This window comes from Alexandromys fortis, unplaced genomic scaffold, assembly GCF_014885135.2.
Source record: "Alexandromys fortis isolate MF-2015 unplaced genomic scaffold, M_Fortis_MF-2015_v1.1 scaffold_188, whole genome shotgun sequence".
NCBI lineage: Eukaryota > Metazoa > Chordata > Mammalia > Rodentia > Cricetidae > Alexandromys > Alexandromys fortis.
This window is the reverse complement of record NW_026068159.1, coordinates 606159-627992: the sequence shown is the minus strand read 5'-3', so window position 1 is coordinate 627992 and position 21834 is coordinate 606159. Positions and strand designations below refer to the sequence as shown.

General features: G+C 39.2%; 1 protein-coding gene and 1 pseudogene across 1 annotated transcript in view; both read left to right on the top strand.

Moving 5' to 3' along the window:
- The first annotated feature begins 16057 nt into the window (after positions 1–16057).
- Positions 16058–21834, top strand: part of Hmgn5 (high mobility group nucleosome binding domain 5) — a 9511-nt gene continuing 3734 nt past the window's right edge. Inside the window, exons 1-5 of the mRNA XM_050127566.1 lie at positions 16058–16234; positions 18023–18046; positions 18580–18609; positions 18863–18916; positions 20885–21022. Coding sequence (XP_049983523.1) covers positions 16220–16234; positions 18023–18046; positions 18580–18609; positions 18863–18916; positions 20885–21022 — 261 coding nt within the window. The 5' untranslated portion in view covers positions 16058–16219. The remainder of the gene's footprint in view (positions 16235–18022; positions 18047–18579; positions 18610–18862; positions 18917–20884; positions 21023–21834) is intronic.
- Positions 19635–19823, top strand: LOC126491755 (uncharacterized; annotated as a pseudogene).

The window sequence follows — 21834 nt, the reverse complement described above, 5'->3', positions numbered from 1 at the left end:
TAAAGATTTTTTAACTTGTATATAATCTTTCCTGCCTGAAAGACATGCTGGGGCAATGGCAGTGCAGAACTTGTGGGAGTGACCAATCCCTAACTGGTTCAATGTGCCCATGCCACAAGAGGGAGCCCACACCTGACACTGCCCAGATGGCCTGGAACCAGAGACGGGACAACCCAGAGACCCAGAACAGTACCAAATATGACCGGGGGGGGGGCGGGGGTAAATTAAATGATTCTTAACAATATTCTGCTTTACTCATAGATCAGTGCCTAGCCCAGTTGTCATCAGAAAGGCTTCATCCTGCAACTGTTGGGAGCAGATGCAGAGACTCATAGCCAAACCCCAGCGGGAGTCAGAGGAAACACACAGAAGATAGGGAGGAAGAATTGTAGGATACAGAGAAGTTGACACCAGGAGAACACAGCCCACAGAATCAACTAAGCAGGGCTCATAGGGGCTCACAGAGACTGAAGCAGCAGTCACGGAGCCTGCATGGGTCTGACCTAGGTCCTCTCCATGTACCTTATGCTTGGACTTCTTGTAGTACTCTGAATAAGAGTGAGGGTTCTCTCTGATTCTTTTGCCTGCACTTGGGATCCTTTCCCTCCTACTGGGTTGCCAGGCCCAGCTGTGACTAATCTTACTGTGTCTTATTAGGGCATGGTCAGTGGATAGCCGTGGGAGGCCTACTCTTTTTTTTTTTAAGGGAAACATGAGGGGTTGATCTGTGGGAGAGGGGAAGAAGGCAGAGGGACTGGGAGGAGTGGCGGGAAGGGAAACTATGCTTGAACATAACGTGTGAGAGAAGATTAAAAGTTTAAAAAAAAACGTGTCTGGAAAGATAGCTCAGTTTGTAGCATTTACCTTGCAAGTCTGAGGACCTGGCACACTGGTACGTGCCTGGAGTGCCAATGATGACAAGATGGCAGCTGGAGAAAAGTAAATCCTTGGAGACTCCAGGGTCAGTTAGCATGGAATACCTGGTGAAGTTACAGGCTAATGTGATACCCTGCTCCTACCAAAAATACAGTGAAAATCAACTGAGCACAAACACTTGAGGTTGTCCCCAGTACTCAACATGCACACCATGCACATGTGCACTTACACTACACACACACACACACACACACACACACACACACACACTGACAAATACTCAAAGGTGAGTTAAATAGTAACGGGAGACATAAAATTATCCTCCAGTCTTGCTTTCTTACTTAGCTACCACTTGAATTCTGTGTCAGTCCCCTTTCCACCATTCTGTCACGTACTGAGACCCTCTGTGTGGATCTCTTACTTAACTCTCCACAGTCAAAAGCCGAGATCATGGATATCATATTTTGAAACCTATACCTCTAGAGGAACTGAATGCACAGACGTAACTTATTTGTAAGCAATACTGTAGTCCTTTCATTAAGACATCCCTAGAGGGGACTGGGGATGTGTGGAGTTCTGTATTAGAACTGCATCGGGACTAGCAGGCACGGAGGCAAATTTGGTTCCCAGACTATCCAAACAAAAATACATTGCTGGAAAAAAAAAATAAGTAACTATTTTTAGAAGGAAATGATTACGAACCATTTATTTCTGAACTCAATCATATTACCGCTTTATTTAGTAGTATCAATTTTGCATGTTTGTCCAGGCAGTGAATGTCTTTTAAGAACATTTTATATGGCTTAGTTGATAAACTCTTTACATAATCCCACATACATGTAGGCCTCACATGAGACATGATCTATCCTATAGCCTAGGATAGCCCCAATCTTGTAATACAGTGAAGCCTGGCCTTGGATTCCTGATACCCCGGCCAACACCTTCTAAGAACTGGGATGTTCACGGCCATGTCTAATGGCAGACTGTTTTAGATACCCTATATATTGGAAGATATAGAAAAATGGGCCTCTCTCTCTCATCTTTGGAGAGCTGCTCAGGGATAATGTTTTGATACCTGCCTAGATGGGACGACTTAGTGACAGAACAAGGCATCGCTTCATTAATTACAATAATACATAATTCTCAAATTTAGAACTCATTTATTTTGTATGTGAGATTTATTTTTGTAAGCTTCTAAGGACAGCACAGAGAAGCAGATCTAGGAAGATCACTCATTTATGATCCTGACCCCAAAATAGAATAATGTGTTTATGTCTGAAAAATAACCACTCAATATTTCTGAACTTTTGTTGACCACAAAAACTGACATAAAGAATAAAAACAGGTAAGGCAAGAGCCCACAAACATTAATACTCTCCATCCCTATCAATCCACTCTGTTAGTCATCCAGGGATCTGCCATTATTAGCCGTCTAGTAGTTGTCCTTCTCCTGGGATTTCACATGTATGGAATCAGGTGCTTTTGTTTCCAGGTTTGTCCTGATTTTTTCGCTTTCTTTTTTCTTCCAAACACCGAGTTCTCTTTCTATCTTTTGATACAGAGTATAATTATACAGACTTCCCTGACCTGGAACACACTATGTAGACCAAACTAGAACCAAACTCACAGAGATCTGCCTGTCTCCGTGGTACTTAATGATACAAAATACATCTAATGACACAATTGCAAATAATATTATCACAAATTTAAAGCAATTAAATCACCAAAGAAACCAAAAATTATTGTAACATCCAAGTTCACTCAGAAATCAAATATAATTTCCAAACTCATGCAGGTCTGAAGCTGGCTATAGTCAATTCTAGTAACCAAATGGCACAATAACACACTTGAGAAATGGAAGCACAACATAGCATTATCTCTAGTAAACTCAAGTTCACTATTTAGTTAATTTTTATGTAATATGCATAAAAACTAGTGTTTGATTTTACTTTTTGTCAAATATTAACCTATGCATAGAGTCATTGTCAATATTACAAGGAACATGGATGTATAATAGAAATTCAGTTTACTAAAATTCCAATTTTTTTATATTTAAATTTTTAATTGATGCATTGAGGTGAATTGGCAACAGAAACAAAAAAAAGCACTATTCAATTAAAAAGATAATAGTTTGGATTTTTCATAGCATTAAAATTATGTGTCATACATATAAAGCATGCATTCCACATCTTTGCCTGTTTTGGCTAGTCAACATCTTATATAAATAAAGAGGCTGAATTATGCCACACATCAGCTGACTGATCCATACCTGTCTTTACTTGCCTAACATGGTAGTCAAGGACATGTTTTCTATTCTTCCTGGGCATTCATAAATTCCCTCTCAACCCAAGAGGTCCTGTGCAAGGACCGACCTGACAGCAATCAAGGCGATTGTTTTTCTTTCTCTTTGCTGAAGAATGAAAAAAAATGCCATCCGGTTATCAATGACCGAGAAATTCATACCCCAAATGGATACTCGAATTGTCCTGTTATGTAAAAATCATACACAGTTGCATGGAATCCAGGGAACAATGTTGGTGGTTTGAATAAAGCAATACCAGTCAGAGTGAGGCCATTTTGACACTGGCGGCTTACAAGAAACTTGAAGCAAATATATTGGCAAAACATATAATATTATATACTTGTTTTCATGTGTATCAGGAAGAATAAATAATTATATCAAAAATGTTTTAACAGATTATTTTCTTATAATGAGTAAAAAGTATTACTAGCCATTCATTTATTTGGAATAGTCATTTCTTTTATTTTGCCCTTTTCTCCACGAAACATCCTTTCTTGAGCCCACTTCTAGACAGTATTAATTGCTTCTTATTCTTATTGCCATAGTATTTTGCAAATATATCCATCATATCAAACATCAGATTAGATTGTAATTTGTAGTATTTGTAAGCACGCCTGTGTCTAGCTTATCTAAAAGAGAGGTTCTAAAGGACCAGAGTCAAGTCTTTCTATTCTCAGTGTTTAATAAAGTTGCTCGGCTGTGGTATGTGTTCAATGAGTATTGGTAGAATGAATAGACATGAGTTACGCAGTGCTCGGATAATTACATTCTACAAACATTGATCTTCCAACTATTTCTCAGTTGGAGGCAAGATGGTACTGCATCCCGGGGGGAAACTGAAAATTTAAAACTGCCAGACAGCAAGCCAAACATAATTAACTAACTATCAGATTAATTACATTAGCAAAATTTTATAGGCTAAATTTTCTTATAACAATAGATTTCTAAAGCAATATCCAAAAGCAGAGCTTCTAAACAAACAAATAACAACAAAAATATGAAAAGAATTGAAATACAGTGGGAAAAGTTGACGTTCTGGATTCAAACTGATCTTAGCTTAAATTCTATTTTCTTCTATTGCTAACTCAATCATTTGTTAATTGAGAATCAGAAATATTTCATATAATTTATAACAGTAACTAACCCATAGTAGCCCCTTATAAATTGAAATTATTATCATTATTATTATTATTTTAATATGAATAAAACTAGCAAGTACATTACCAATAATCTTCTAATGGTGACGCTATGAGCTATGACCTACTTATTAAAAAAAGTAGAATTTTCTGCTCTTCCTATATTCTTACTTACATTCCAATCTTCTTTCGTGATAGCATTGTGATTATTACCTGCCAAACATACACCAAGAACCAGTCTAAAGCACAGCCTTGCTCTCGCTCTCTCTGTCTCTCTCTCGTTCCTAGTATAGATCTTCCTAATACAAGGAAATACATCATTTTCTAATTCACACTTTCTTGGTGGCAAGCAGATAATTGTTTATAATTAAAAAGCTTTCTCATCCAATTTCTACTAGGTTAGAGTAAATCACAATGCTGCCAAGCCACGAAAGTACTTAATTAAGCACAAGAGGTGACAATGAGTCTGTGTACTTTGTTAGGAACAAATATAGAGCAAAAAATTGAAGTAGGAGACCCAGTTTGAAGTCTTAACTTTGAAAATAACTCTAGTAGAAATCTCAAGTGATTTCATCACTATGGGTAACAGCTTCCTACATGTGATTCAGAAATTCTAAGCTGAAACACTAATTTACATTTTGAAAAATACAACTATATCCTACTACTCCATTAACCTAAAAGGGGCCGGGCAGTGGTAACACACACCTTTAATCCCAGCACTCGGGAGGCAGAGACAGGCAGATCTCTGTGAGTTCGAGGCTAGCCTGGTCTACAGAGCAAGTTCCAGGACAGTTTCCAAAGCTACAGAAAAGCCCTATCTTGAAAACCAAACAATAAAAGGCTGAAGAGATGGCTCAACAGTTAAAAGCACTGGCTGTTCTTCCAGAGGACTCCGGTTCAATTCCCAGCACCCACATGGCAGGTCACAACTGTCTGTAACTCCAGTTCCAGGGAGCCTGAAACCCTCACGCAGACATACATGCAGACAAAACACTAATGCACATAAAAATAAATAAATCTAACCCAAATGGGGTGTCCAGAGAACTGAACAAACATTTCCATATAAAGACTGGTGTTAGCCAGGTTATTTCCCTACACATCTGTAATTCCAGAGCTTGGGGCTGAGGCAGGAGGACCACAAGCTTGATGCCAGCATGTGACAATCAGAGCTATCCTGTCTCAAAAGAAAGAAAGAAAGAAAGAAAGAAAGAAAGAAAGAAAGAAAGAAAGAAAGAAAGAAAGAAAGGAAGGAAGGAAGGAAGGAAGGAAGGAGAAAGAAAAAAGGAAGGGAAGGAGAGAGAGAAGAGAAGAGAAGAGAAGAGAAGAGAAGAGAAGAGAAGAGAAGAGAAGAGAAGAGAAGAGAAGAAACACTACTCTCCCCACCTCCAAGCAAGTGCAACTCTATCTTTTTCTTATATTTTGAGACAGGGTTTCTTTGTGTAGCTCTGGCTGTCCTGGAACTGGCTCTGGAACTGACCAGGTTGGTCTCAAACTCACAGAGATCTGCCTGCCTCTGCCTCCTGAGTGCTGGGATTAAAAGATTTGCACCACCACTGCCCGGCTAGTTTTAGTCCTTTCTATTTTTATGTCTGATTGCTCTGCATATGTCCCTGCAGGCCAGAAGAGGGCACCAGATCCTACTACCGGTGGTTGTGAGCCACCATGTGGGTGCTAGGGATTGAACTCAGGACCTCTGGAAGAACAGCCAGTGCTCTTAACCACTGAGCCATCTCTCCAACCCCTAGACTCCATCATTTCTAAGGGGAACTGTGAATAGGAAAATTATTTGAGAAGTAAATATAACAGAGAAATCCTGAAGCAAAAATGATAAGACTATGTAAAACTATGGTCTCTTGTTAGAAAAAAAAAATAGAAATAGCAAAAGCTCAAGAGACCTCATGATCTTACTCTTATGTGGAAGCCAAAAACGTTTGTCTCTGTTGTGCACTGAATGACAATAACCCCCATAGGCCTGTATATCTGAATGCTTGGTCCCCAGTCGGGGGAATAATTTGAGAAGGGTTAGAGGTATGGCTATGTTGGGGAAGGCGTGTCACTGAGGGCTGTCTTTAAGGTTTCAGAAGCCTAGCTATTCCCAGTTAGCTCTCTCTTTCTGCCACTGCTTATGAATCAAGACTCAAGACGGGATCTCTTAGCTACTGCTCCAGGCTTCCCATCACAATAGTCATGGATTCTACTATCCTCTGGAACTGTGAGCCCCAAATTAAATGCTTTCTTTTATAAGTCACCTTTGTCATGGTGTTTTGTCATAGCAGTAGAAAATTAATGAGAATAGTCTCATAGAAGTAGAAAGTAGAACAGCGGCTAACAGCTCTGGGGAGAAGACGGGCTAAGAAGGTCTGTGGCGGTGGTTCTCAACCTTCCTATGGCTCAAGCCTTTAATACAGTTCCTCAAGTTGTTGTGTTCCCAACCAAAAAATTATTTCTTTGCTAGTTCATAGCTGTAATTTTGATTCTGCCATTAATCATAATGTAAATTCTGATATGCAGAATATCTGGTCACAATGCACAGATTGAGAGCCGCTGGTCTAGAGAGAGATTTGATAGTGGTTGTGAACCTATACTTAAGAGTAATAATTGCTACTGCTTAAAAGCATAGTGGGGTGACAATAGCTTACAATATCTTGCCTGTATATGCTCCGAAGAAAGGAGTTGGAAGTTTTGGGACACCACACACACACACACACACACACACACACACACACACACGCACGCACATGCACACTAACCTGATTTGATCATTACACATTGCATTTATGTTTTGAATTAGCATGGTAAACCCCATACTTAGAATAATTGTGAATTAAAAATGCGAAATAGTTCAAAGATGAAAGAAAAAGTACAACAGAAGAACAAAGAATCTGTAAAGAATATGGTCAAACAACCCTCACCAAATAAATACAAATGGCCACCAAACATATCAAAAAGATGGTAAATTTCACACCATGACTAACAAATCAAAAGGAGAGCCTCATCTCTCTGAGGCATAAAATAGAATCCTTTTAAATATATTAAATGTGGGTCATAGTAAGAGAAGCAGCGCACTCCTCTACTGGTGGGAGAACGCCAAGCCCCGACTCATCCTTGTTCGCCTAGACAGAGTTGAGTCTTTCAGTTTGGCTCATTTCCTCTCTTCTCCTCGGAATCCCTTTGTTTGTTACACAAGTTCTAACAACTTGGGTGAGCAACTGCTTGAGGGGAACAGATGGGAAGACTCAGATAAGTTCTTGAAAAGGAAACAAAGAAAAAGTCATACTTTAAGGACAGTTTCTTGTCGTGCTTCAGACAAAATTGAGATGGCAAAATATAATGATATACCTTTTGTGGGCAAAAGTTCACATCAACTCACAAAGCAATGGCTTCAGCCTTACGAGTTAAATAATCATTCATAGTTTTCAGAAAGCAAAACACTTACAGAGCAAACACATTTCATCATTTTGAAAAAGTCTCCAGCATGGGCCTGAACCTGAAGAAATGAAGCCCCTAAAGGCACTTCATCTGAACTAGAAGATAATGCAAAAAGGACCCAAGGAATAATTAGATTTCCCCTTTAATCAGAAGCAGAAACCTATCTACATTATGAAGTATACTAAACAGTATATAGTCCAACGAGGAGAATATTTAATGAACATTTATTTTTTAAAAGATTGTCTTATTACCACTTAGTCAACTTAACCCTAAAAACAAGGAGTTCTAAGAATATATTTAATTTCCTTGAAATAATGAAAACGCATAACTTCAGATTGATAGTATTGTCATTATTAAGTGAGGGAAACAAGCGTAACTATTTGCTTGGACAGTTATTCACTTCAATATAAAATGAAATTTCTTAGCTTTTTAAGTAACTGAGAAAAGGAAAGGTGACTTTTTATAACAAAGGAAGCAAGTGTAAAGCAGCTGTATAAAACAAGTTAAAGCAAACCTTCAGGGAGATGGTTCCTAGGGTCAACATCACTTGCTGGGTAAGCTTGGGGCTGGGGCCCTGAGTTCAATCTCTGGAACTTGTGGAAGGAGCCAACACCTGACTGTTGACTGTCGAAATGCCCTCTGACCTTCACACGCTCACTGTGGTATGTGTCCACAATATCTCTCTCTCTCTCTCTCTCTCTCTCTCTCTCTCTCTCTCTCTCTCTCTCTCTCTCTCTCTCTCACACACACACACACACACACACACACACTACCAGCAGAATGATTTTCAAATAAAACTGCAAATGACCTTTCTCATTGGCCAGAAGCTCTGCTGGTAGTGAAAATGAGCTCTACTTTCAAATCTTAAAAAAGGAAGGCAAGGGCGTTTGTCAATTGTTGTTTTCTTTTTCTTATCTTTTTTTTTTTTTTTTTAATAAGAATAGCCTGCATTGACAAGTCTTCTAAGGAGCCAGAAGAAGCCTGAACCACTACGCCACATTAAAACATAAAAATACAACTTTATCTCAGTGGTCCACAATACTTACAGCTGCAAAAGGTAAAAATTTAATTATTATTTGTGTGTGAGAGAGAGGTGTGTGCGCGTGTAAAGGCCAGAGCCTCATGTCGGATATTGTCATTCATCTCTTTGTACCTTACTTTCGTTCAGGGGAGGAAATGGTTTCTTTCCCTTTACAGGTTATAGTCCATCAGTTTGAGAAGAGAAGGATCTTAGGCGCCCACTGATGAATGAGAAAATATAGAGAAGTGCTGCTTGCTGGGTCACAGGTTCACCCTGAACTCTAGCTCTCTTACAAGCCAGGACCACCTGCCGTGAGAATGTGTACCTTTCTTTTTGAAACAGATTCTCTCACTGAATCTGGAGCCCCAGTTCCACTCTGGTGGCTAACCAATGAATTTCAGAGATCCGTCTGTCTCTCCCAACCAGTGCCTTGAGTGTTGTGGTTACAAGTGAGCACTAATGTGTCTGGATCTCACGTGGGTGCCAGGGAACAGAACCCAAGTTCCCATGCTTTCAAAGCATCCACTTTATACTAAATGAGCCAAATTTCCCTTAGGAGGTCAGTTTATTCGGGGATTATTCTCTGATGGATGTCGCTTTCTCTTTTGCTGAACTTCCCCTTTGGAAACTCTGGAGAACTTGCTTATATATTATGAATATATATTTGTTTTTGGAGAATTGCATAAATTAAATCATTATATTCACCCTCCTTTGCTCACCTCTTCCCAGATCCACCTCTTTTCCTTTCCTCCTCAACTTTGTGTCCTTTTTTTCTGTATCAAGGTCAGTTTGTACTGCCCAAATATTCTTGGGTGTGTGGCCTTCCACTGGAACATAGTCAAGTTATCAAAGTAATGCACAGTATTCTAAATAGCAGAGACTTTCTTTTTTTTCTTTTTTTTTCAGAGACTTTCTTAAAATGCACTTGCATTATATGGTATCATTGGTGTCTATCTTTAAAAGTTAAGGACTTTTGAAATCCTAGATTTACCTTTATCCTATCCCATTTTAAGTATATGTAAACTGGTAAAAAAAAAAAACCCTGCAAATTATGGCTATTGTGTTTTTAATAATTTAAAACAAAACAACATATGGGGCTACATTTGACTTGATTAAAAAATGATCTGTTAAGTCAGTAGATGCAATGCCAGGAACTGGAAAAGGAGGGGAAAAGCCCACATGATACAAAGTTAGAAAATCTATTACTATGAACGTCTTTTTCAAGCAGCATTTAACTTTAGACTCTAGTTAAAATGGCATTAGGTTACTTGATTGAATATTTATTCTTAGAGAAGACATTGATTTCACACATGCAATCTATTCTATGGGCTACCATTCTCTGCGTGGAGAAAGATTGCTTTTAATCAGGTCTCACTGGTGTCTGAGGCTCTGAAAAGCAGAACCTGTCTTGAAAATAAGCCCTGTTTTTAAGTATTCAAAGAGGAAGCCAGGGGCATTTGTCAATTTGTTTTCTTTCTTTCATAAGAGTAACCTGCACTGATGTGTCTTTTAAGGAGCCAGAAGAAGCCTGAAACATTAAAGCACAGTAGAAGACATAATGCCAAAAATATAATTTCTTGAAAGATAACCTTACTTCAGTGATCCATAATAGTTACATAGTTTATAGAAGAGCTTCAATCAACATCTTAGTATTTTATAAGCTGTGCATTAATGCCTACAAGATAAGACAGAAAGTAAATCATTTCAAAATTAAGATTTAAAACATCTTGTATTTTATGCAAGAAAACATAGATATTACCTATACTAAAATGAACATAAAGCTTAATAGGTAAATTCAATAACTTTGCTGGAAAATTGCTAGGAGATATGGTTTTGGGCATTCTTCCCATAGAAAACGGCACCTATCTTGTTAATAGATGAGTTAATTTGTTTGACTATAATAATCATTTTAGTATATTTGCATATAAACATTATGTTGTACACTTTAAGTAAATATAATTATTTCAAAAATTAAATAGTGGCATATTTAAGTAGGCTAATAGGTGAATTTAAGGAAAGTAGAAGATTTTATAGCTGAATTAAGAAAGTTCAAAACTCATTTCAACTAAAGGAGAGTACCTATTAGAAGCTGGGAATCTTGAAATGCCTTCTGGTCAGTGAGAAAGGCCATTTGCAGTTTTATTTAAAAACCATTCTGCTGATAAATGGCATGAAAAGGCACTTGGCAATTTCAGTGGCTAAAACCTTTATTCTCTGAGATTACCAGAGAAGAGGAGAAAGAGAGAGAACATCAAATCCTTAAAGTTTTTACCTTTTTTGAAACAGTCAAAAACTGATAAGAGGATTTCTTGTTTTGTTTTATTATTTTATTTTATTTTTTTGAGACAGGCTTTGGAGCCTGTCCTGGAACTAGCTCTTGTAGACCAGGCTGGCCTCGAACTCACAGAGATCTGCCTGCCTCTGCCTTCCAAGTGCTGGGATTAAAGGTGTGCGGCCACTACCGCCCAGCAAAACCTAAAAAAACTGATAAAAGGATTTAATTCCAGGATCATAGATGAATGAGGGATCCAGTGAACAAAGAGAAAAACATATCAAAAGTGACAGTGGGCAGAGGTAATTCCTGAGCTCTGAACTCACTAAGATTTAGCAAGTTTTGTGTTTATCTAAACATGTCTTCTAACTCAATAACATTTCTGTTGAACTTGTTTAACTGCTACCGTCAAAGCTACAAATAAAATCTTCAAAACAAAAGCAAAAGCAAAAAAAAAAAAAAAAAAAAACCAAACCCCTGCTCCACCTCCTCCCTTCCTCCACCTCTAATAGATGACCCAAGGCAAGTCATTTAAACTGTCTGACTGTCTGGGCTTGAGTTTACTGATGTGTATTACAAGAGTATTGAACTAGAAAATCTCTAGTCTTTTCTAAGCTTTAAAGCATGAAAGTCTAAAATGTCATTTATTTGGATATAAGAAGCATTTTTCTATGATTTTCTTTCCATTTTTTTCTGTCACTAGAAGTCCACTTTGAAAAGCCGTCATATTAGGACCACTCAAAATTCAAGGTTTTATTAGTCTTGAACCTGGAGAAAGGAAGCTTCAGGTTCTCATGATTCTAGTCTTTCAAGATTCAGTCTCGGGAAAGGACAATAGTAATCTAACTAAATTCAAAAATGGGGTCTTTAATGTATTAGATTTATTTTTAGGCTTAATGTTTAATTTATCATAAAACCACCAACCAATATATTCAAAACATTATTTTCGTTATAGTAGGATTTACATTATTATGTGATAATAATTTAAGCAATTTCCAAATGTTTTTCACTTTTTAGCATATCACAGAAATGATTAATGATAGCCAAGTATCACCAAAGCTAGTGACATTTTAACAAGGAAAAGATAGTGTTTATTACGAATCAGTACCTTTGTGATTCCCTTGCATGTAAAATAGTGCATAAAGAGCATTTTTATGTATCATATATATACATATATAAAATTTAAACTGAATATGCAGAACATCTGAAGATCTTTTTGTCCCTCTTAACTCCCTACCATCCTCTTTCTCATAAGCACATAATGTTAATATTTTATTTTATATTCTCTGTGGCAAACATTTTTAATGTTGATATATTTAATCTGTAAATTTTACATCTTCCTATGCCATTTCCCACTGGTTACTGAATGGACATGCTACAGTTACTCTAAATTGTGACAGTCATAGGAGGCATACTTAAATAGCCAAGGGACATTATTCTGTGGATAATTGCCAGGCAATAAGTATTCATAGCTTTTATTAAAAAAGAGAAACAAGCTCGTGCAATTTTAAAAATAAGTGATCCATTAAAAAGTCTCACATTGACCATTACATAAAGATAAAATTCTGACTTTATAATAGTTTGTCAGTTTTAGAAAAATAATTTGTAAATATAGTAAATTTTGTAGCAGATACCTGGCATCTGATTGCTGAAAGTATTTAGGCAAGAAAAATAGTTATATACAAATGCAAGGGCTGGAGGGTTCGCATAGTGATAGAGCGCTTGCCTTACATGAATGAGGCCCATCTCCAAGACCACAAGTTTGAGCCAAAGTTCAGTCAGTGTTGGCCATGGCCAGGTATGGTGTTTCATGCTTTTAGTACAAACACTTGGGAGGCAGAGGCAGATGGATCTCTGTGAGTTCCAAGCCAGCTTCATGTAAGTAGAGCTCCGGGTTAGTTACATAGTGATACCCTATTTTATATATATAAAGAAGAAAGTAGGTTTGCTTATGCAACATGGTGGCTCAATCTAAATTATATAGCTTGAGCAAGAGGGAAGGCTTAGGGGGATTGAAACGATTAGCAAACACTTTGGTAAGCAAGCCTTGCGGGGGTAGACTGCACCATTTGCTAGACTAGGGTAAAAATGCCCCAAAGGCCAAGAGCTCCAGTAAATTGGCTGGTACAAAGGACACCCACCTTGTTTACTACTAGAAAGAATGGTGGGGGTGGGGTGAAGAACTGGACAGATGATCCTCACTTAGGCAATGGGAAAGAGCAAATCAGAGTTTGAACAGGTTGGGGGCCAAGGAGAAAAAGACTGACTAAAGCAGAAAAGAGCCGACAAACCCTGGAGTTGGCCACACATTTCACCGACTGCTAAGCACTTTTCACCTTGTCTCCAGTTTGAAATTTACCTCCCCGAGCTCATTATGGCCATTTGTTTCAATTTACTGGCCGTGGGCAGTGTGTTCTCTCAACAAGTACAAACTTTGTCTGCCTTTGCATTTATTACAGTGTAACAATCTCCATGAGGGTTCAGAGCCCGATACTTCTTCAACAAAAGCCTTCTTCAAAACACCTGTTTTCAAGAGAGCCTCCCCACCCCCACTCCGCACCACCGCCCCCGCTGTATTATTAAATATAAACTTTACCATTCATATAATACATGCAACTTTGATTTGCAGATACGTATGCATCTGTTTTCTCAATCCTACAGAGCTAGAAAAATCCTTAAGGGCAGAAACTCTGCACGGCAACTTTGCATGCCACAGGGGTTTGCATTTTTATAAGCTACTCTACAAAAACAAAAATCCTACCCACAAAATAATGGTAAATAAGCATTTGTTGAATGAATGCATTCCAGCGCTAACACGTTTTCATTCTCTTCATTTTTCCCTTATCCTTATGAGACAATTCATATATTGAAACCAATTTTCTCACAGAAACATTAAATTACTGAAACACACCTAGGTTCCTCCAACAATGCAGGTAACTCAGAAACCCATCCAGAGCCTGGTCAGAGGACACATATCTGCAGGCGAAGGAAGCGCATTTAAATGCGCCTGTCGGATTTGTCTAGTTGACTGAGAATGCAATGGAAGGTGGGAGCCAAGGTTCCGTAGGTCCTAGCGTTAAGTGGTTTGTTTAACTCCACACGCCAAATACTAGGGAAGAAGAGGCAAAACTCAAAATGAAAAGCTCCGTCAGGGTGCAGTTTAGATTAAACAGATCATAGAGCGGTCCTGCTGGTTTGGTTTTCTTTGGTTTTTTACTTGGTTGGCTGGTGGCAGAATGTTTCTGGAGCCTAGAATGGCTTGAATCTCAGTATTTCACTGCTACATTGCCACCACCAATCCTGGCTAGAATTCTTTGAAATGGACAGTCTGTTCTTTCTTATGCATATTAATGATATATTTTTATATTAATTTATTTTATGTTAATAAAATATACTTGCATATAAATACAATATATCATTTATTTCTTTTTATATTATGTGCATTGGTGCTTTGCCTGCATGTATGTCTGTGTGAGGGTGTCAGATCTTGGAGTTACAGACAGTTGTGAGCTGCCTTGTGAGTGCTGGGAATTGAATCCCTGTCCTTTGGAAAAACAGCCACGGGCTCTTAACTGCTGAGCCATCTCTCGAGCCCCAGTCTGTTTTTTCTTTAACTTAGGAGAGCAAAAATAGAATTGGAGGTAATCACCAGGGTTTCACTAGAAAGCTCTGGCTCGCTTGCTTTGTAGACCAGGCTGGCCTTGATCTCACAGAGATTGGCCTGCTTCTGTCTTCCCAGTGCGGGGGATTAAAGGCTAGCGCCACTAGGCCAGGGTCTAAATTCTTAAGTAACTGTTTAAAGGGTTAATTTTCTTTCCTGATTAGCCTTTCAGTTTAGGGAATGTAGACTGTTGTTGAAGCACATTTAAATACAAATAGCTCTTTCAACAACAGCAAGGCAAACGTCTCAAAAAAAAAAAAAAAAAAAAAAAAAAAAAAAAAGCTGCGGAGACAAGACCTGCCTGCTTACTTCCAGTAACAATTAGCAGCCCTCAGCACTCTGTTTTAACCAGAATTATTTCTAGGCATTATATTCTTTACTTTCTCCAAACGTTTAAGGTCTCAGACTCTGACACCAGAAGACAAATGGAAGATTCTCAAGACAGTAAACTACCATTTAAACACTGCCTGAGACTAGAATGTTTAGGGGGCACTTTTGTGAGCAAAATCAAATCAAAGTAAGGCGACACCTCAAGTTTCAGTAATGAAGATAAGGAATGGTTTTGTTTTGCTTTGTATATAATCTTAAATATCACTTTTGAATTTAAAAAAAAAAAAACCATTAAAACCAATGATTTCCCTTCGGGTAGAAATCTGCTATTAAAGACTTCCCGCGTGGCCCCGTTCAATTTTTGGTGGACTCCCTCCAGCCGGGGTAATGGTTCTTTTAGAAGGTAGGCGGCCTGCAGGAGCGTCCTGCTCGTCCAGGTCCCACATTTATTGCTACTCTCCACCTGCGGGAGGCGCGTAGCTCTGGCACCACCCTTCTAAAGCCGGGACCAGTTCAGCTTTGGCGGGAAGTTCTCACGACCAGAAGCGTTCCCACTCTTTTTTTTTTCTGATCTCTAAACCGGTGCTCCTGTCACTTCAACCTCACCCTCTTGCCAACTGGGAAAGACCGAAGCTCTGGCTCGATCCAGTCTCAAAAGGGCCCGCCACCCCGCGCGAAGAAAAAGGAAGGGGTGGGGGTTGGAGATCGTGGAAAAAAACAACTGTTTGAGCTTTCGCTCGTCGTTAAAACATAAAAGGGTGAAAAGGCAAAAAAAAAAAAAAAAAAAAAAAAAAAGACTGGATTTCCTGCTGGTCACGTTGGAGCACTAGGCGTCTGCTAAGTGCATGGACTCCGGCACCCCAGAGGCAGTCAAAGCCGGCAGCCGTACGAGGGCTTCGGGCAAGTTCGCGAGCCACGCCTTCCGAACCGGCCACCTCCTCTGATTGGCCTGACAGTCTGTCACTCCAACCTGGCTCCCACTTCGGCTAGCCATTCACGTAGTTTGGTTGCGTCTTGGCGTGTTTAATGTTGCCAATAACGAGAGATTTTTTTTAGGGGGAGGGGGGACGCGAGAACATATCGTGCTGCAATTAGTTCATTGAAAACTCAGTCGCTCGCGGAGCGGTCAGACGGAGACTGCTCTCGGCATTTTTCCCTCCTGCCTAAGGATCTCCTGCGGAGAGCTGCAACAATGCCCAAAAGAAAGGTAAGTGAAAAGGGAAGATAGACGGGAGATTAGCTGCCGAAATACATATTTCCTACGGCAGAGATTTCTATCTTTTTGAAAGAGCATTTTGGCTTCTAGTTCGATTTTGTGATGTTCTGAATGGAAGGCGAGGGAAAGGTAGCGAGCCGTCTGTGTTTGGTTTCGAAAGGTCTCGTGTGCAACTGGTAGTTCACTTTTGGCTTGTTTTGTTTAAGGGAGAGAATCGTTTGAGAGGTGTCTCCATGCTGAATTACAAACAGCCATAGCGCTGTGCTGTCGCTTCCTACCCCACCCCCCTTCCTCCGCTTACCCTATTGGAGAACTCTTCTCCCAACCATACTTCCAGCGCCAGCTTCCTCCTCTACCTCCAGTTTTTCTCCGGGAATCGTCTCGTTTGGGAGAACGAAAGCCCCAGCTTTCTCTTGGTTGTTTTTTTTTTTTTTTTTTTTTTTTTTGTCTTTGTTCTTTCCGTTTTCTTTTTTCCTTTTTTCCCCCTCTTCCCTCCTCCACTTCTTGTCATGCCAGATGGCTATGCAATGGTAATACTGTGCCATTAGGCGGCGCAGACTTCAAACTGTCCTAGAGAAGGGAGAGATTCACCGCTGTAATTAGAAACTTTAGATCTGAAAGATTTGGCACTCTCGGAACTCTCTAGTTAAAGGTGGAAAGGTGATTAGAGAGCCGCGTCCGAGAAACTACAGCCAGCGTTGGATGGTGGGGCGCCGTGAGATTTGTTCACTTTAGACATTGGGGAGTTGATCTGAGCTACCAAGGGCTACAGGTCTCCTGTAAAGCTCACTTCAGAATTCCTGTCTCCGCATAGATAGGAAATAAGTTGACGCTCAGTGTTTGTGTTTCCTTTTTTTCCTCCCGAGTCTCTTACAAGTAAAATGGAGTGCTGTTTCATTGCTTGATGAAATCGTGAAACACTGTGTTAAAAGCCTTATAATTGTTCTTATCTTATGGTGAATCCGTCCGCCTTCCGTATTCCATAGAACATAGAAATGAGGCTGAATTCCTCAGTGCTATGGGCTGTATGAATCGGTGAAATAATAGCCTGGTAATTCCCAGGGTAAAGGGCTACTCCGATACCGAAAGCAATTGTTTCTAATCACCACCCCCTTCGCCGAGGCTCCCGCCGGGTTCTTTTCGGCTTGTGCAATGGATCTTGCTTTTTTGCAGAGCTGACAGCAACCTTGTAGCAAGCAGGTAGTGGCGGGAAGTTTTAAAATCCTCCTCCGCCTGCTTCTCCGAATAAAACGTTGACGTTAGAACAAAGACATTCTTTTTTGAAAGTATGGTGGTGGTGGTGTTTCGTATGCAGGATTTGGGGAGGAAAATAGTCCATAATCAACAGAGCAGGTCAGATAGATACAATTGCACTGCAAACAGAAGGCAAGAGAGGGAAATTGCAAGAAGCTCCGCCTTCGTTCGTCCCGCCCCAACCCTTGTGTTTTGGCTTTAACATTTAGAGCAGGTGGATTTCAAAATGAAAATGGCTTGTTTTACGAGACCTTATTTACACAAAAAGGTTGCACTGACTCTTTGTAAAAGGGTCTTGAGTATGAACTTGCAATTTGCTGCACGTTTCTTGTTACCAAAACAGCAGATGTGGACTAGCTAGCTGCTAGAAAACAACACGTGGCTGCTGGAGCGGGAACCCAGGAAAAAAGTAACAAGTGGCTAAAGTAGTAATTCTAATCCATCGGCTATATGTTTTGATCTACATCTTTATATTGATTACCCTATATCTTTTTTTTTTTTTTTTTTTTTGCTCCCTCTACATAGGCTACAAGCGATGCCAGTCAGGAGGTGAGTGTCCTTAGTTTGAGTTTCTCTGAAAAGAAATGCACCCATTTTAGAAACTAAAGACATAATTATGTAAAATTTAATGTTGGTGATTATATTTGTATCAAATGAGTACTAATGTTGTGTGTGCCAATGCTCTCTTAAAAGTACATTAATAAAAATGACAGACTTTCTGGAATCTAGGGTCCTACTGTGCTTGTTATGATATAAGATCCAGAGAGCACCTTCTTAGGCTTAAATTCTGTTTGGTCAGTTGGCGAGCAGAAAGGTATGTTCATTTTAAAACTGCCCCTCACTCAATAACAGCAACTTTGCTGATTTAGTTCAGTGAAAGAAGCTTGTCATGGGTTTTATTCTCTTCACCATAGGAAGGGGCCCCAGGGGGTCAGGGGTATCTACTGATAGTTCTCAACCAAATTTATAATCACTTCCTTACTACCAACATTTATAGTGTTACACCAAATATTTTCTCAATAAAAATAATTCCAGATTTGTACATTCATAATTCTTTTGACTGTTTTTTTTTCCATTTCCAGCCAAAGAGAAGATCAGCCCGACTGTCTGCTGTAAGTGGCCTTTGTAAAATGTTGCCCAAGTATCATGTAATGGAGATTTTAGAATCAGGGAATGCTACATAATATTATGTTTAATTCAAGGCTTATTTGGAATGGTTATGAGAGAAACTTTATGCATTAAAGAAAAGGGTTTTTTTTTGTCCCTAGTACTTAGTTTAAATCATGCTCATAGATTTCATTGCTAGTACTTTCTTCAGATATGATTTCTTTCTCTTTTCTTATATAATGGTGTTTTCTGATGCAGATGCCTGTGCCCTTTATACCAGAGTTGAAACCCAGAAGAGCATCAACTCCAAGGGTAAATATTAAAATTCTGACCTTGAAGAAAATGTGTTTTTTTTAAAGAAATAAATTGTAAATGCGCACACAATGAATCCTTTTGTTTTCTTCATAGTTTGCTTACCCAGAAATACAATGTACCGTATGTATAGCTCTACTGGGTAGTAAACATTTGTCAGTGTTTTAGGATTGGCAGCTGAGTCTTAGCATTTTTATTTGGTAGTTAGAACACAATATTGTAAATGTAAAATAGAAAATGTTGGTAGATAGACACATTAAATGTATATGCCTTTAAGATTTAGTCGCTAAAATACCAATATTCCTGGGAAAACAAAGACCATAAACTGCAGTAACCCAATAGTTCGTTATAATAATAGCAGCAACTAATATTTGATCCTACTTCAGGAAGTGCTTTAAATGGAGTCAGATGGTTTTATATAGACGCCCGTGCTTGGATGTTATACTTAATGACAGGCTGAAAGAGACATAAAATCAATATTAAGTTAACTTTTAATTGCTTTATTACACAATTTTCCCCTAACAATTGGTTGAATTACAGAAATCAGAAAAGATTAAATCTATAAAGAATACTCGATGAGAGCCATCCGCAAACACCGTTCTTCCGTGGCTTCTGTTTCAGCACCTGTCCCCAGGTTTCTGCCCTGACTTCCCTAGACAATAGACTATAAATAAATCCTTCCCCCACAAAAAGAAAAACGCATCACAAGAATATTTGAATACTTACCCGGCAGGGGAGATGCCATGATGACTAAGGTGGTTTGCCCAGGAAGGGGCTCATCATCGCACTCCTAATGTGTTGACCCCTGCCATTGCCCCCAGGTGTTGACCCCTGCCATTGCCCCCAGTTTGGGAAACGCGATGCATATTTTGTGGTAGTGGGGCGACCGCGTTTGTGCGCTTTCTGCCCTGGACAATAAAAGAATTGTTGAGATCATCTAATCTTGCCATTTTCTGACTGAAGTCACAACCAACGATGATCGTTTTTGTAAGCTGTTTGGGGTATTTGTCATTTAAAAATTCTTAAGTGCTTTCTGATGATGCCGTGCTCCCTAGCTGTTGAACTGTTCTGCACGTTGCACTGAGAGGGAGGAAGGCAAGAAAAGGATAGGAATAAATCGCGTTGGGTATAGTGTAATCACGCACTTGAAAATTGTTTCTGTTTCTCAAATCTCTGTTTCTCATTGGTTAACAGAGTACTAGCTTTTCTGTATGGTTCGGCATATAATATCTAACATGGGCATTTTCTCAATTGACCCTTCCAACATGCCCCTGTGTAGTGGGTTGTGCTATCTTTTCATATATGAAACCAGAATCTGAAAGAGTCATACCTTTCCTCAAGAAAACATTAGATAACTGGACGATGTCGGATTCAAGAAGATTTCTCTGGCATCTTAAATAAATGATCTTCCTGCTGTGTGTACACTTAAGCAAAGAACTTTCTCATAGACAAATCAAAAAAAAAAAAAGGTCAAGGAACTAGATAGCTTACACATATAGCGGTTAGAACACCTGCATCCCATGATGGTCTCCTCTAGACGTGTTGAAGATGATATTCTCACTAACATGACATTTCTCTTAATTACTACCAATGGAGACTTTATAATCGACACAACCCTATTGCTAATGATTAGACAAGACAGCAATAAACTGACTTTGTATGAGACATTCAATTTATTGGTCTAACCTGATGCTGGGAATTGGACTTTGGTGAACACTAACTTTTATTTCTCATTGCAGTCAGCATAAAAGCAGATTTCTTTCATTTACATTAGGGTGACAATTTATTTTTAATACTGCTTTTGGGGTAACACTGAAAGACTCATGCATTCATTTTCTTTTTATGAGATTTATGTGTAGTGTTCTAAAACTCTTTGTAAACTATTTTATCAGCAATAGTGTAACCTTGGTGTTTGATTAACATGGCAGCTAAATTGTGTGTTTTTATGATTTTTGTGTTGCTGGACAGAAAATGAAGGCCACAAATGTTACAGTGGAAGAAAACAAAGATGCAGGTGCCATGGCAGTTCCTGAAAGCAAGCCCCAGGATGTTCAGGAGGCATGCAACATGGACAACTCTGAAAATGGAGAAGCCAAAGTTGTGGAGGTACCTTGAAACAGATGTATCTTCTTCAAGAACTTACCATTGCCCGCGAAAGCAATCTTACAGTAAATGAATAGCGGTTCTGTGGTGTAATGGCATCTGAATTGAAAATAGGAGCATTGCAAGGGGTGGTGGTGGCGGAAGCAGTTGGGTAGCATTGCTACTGCTTTAACAATGCCGGTAAACATGACTTACGACATCTATAATTCTTACTAAATATAGGCCAAACTTCAATTCCTTGTGTTAACAAATGGATTGTTTGTAACTTCTTTCTCCAGAAAAACACTTTGGATGTAGGTGGTAAAACAAACTATTATAGAATTCTTTGGGTGTCGCGCAGCCCAGAATGGCCTCAAACTCATTACGTAGTCAAGAATGACCTGGAAGTTCTGATTCTCCATGCCGCCACCTCCTAAGTGCTGTGATTACAGGCCTGCACCGCCACACACACATAATTTATGCTAGGCTGGAGATCCAACTTAGAGCTTCATGGATGTAAGCACTCTAGCAGCAGTGTTACATGGCCAACCATGGACTGTGTTTTTAGTAGGTTTTTGCTTTATATAGTTAATGTACCCTACACTTTTAGGTATTCCAGTAAAATTCCTAAACTGAGATGTCAAATCAAATATGTATGCAGGATATAAGCAATCATACACGATTTCCAAAGAATATTTTGAGTTTTATAAAAAATCACAAGTGTGCTAGTAGCCTGGTCAACAGGAGTGACAGGAGTGAATTGCAGGACAGCCAGAACTACATGATGAGATCCTGTCACACACACACACACACACACACACACACACACACACACA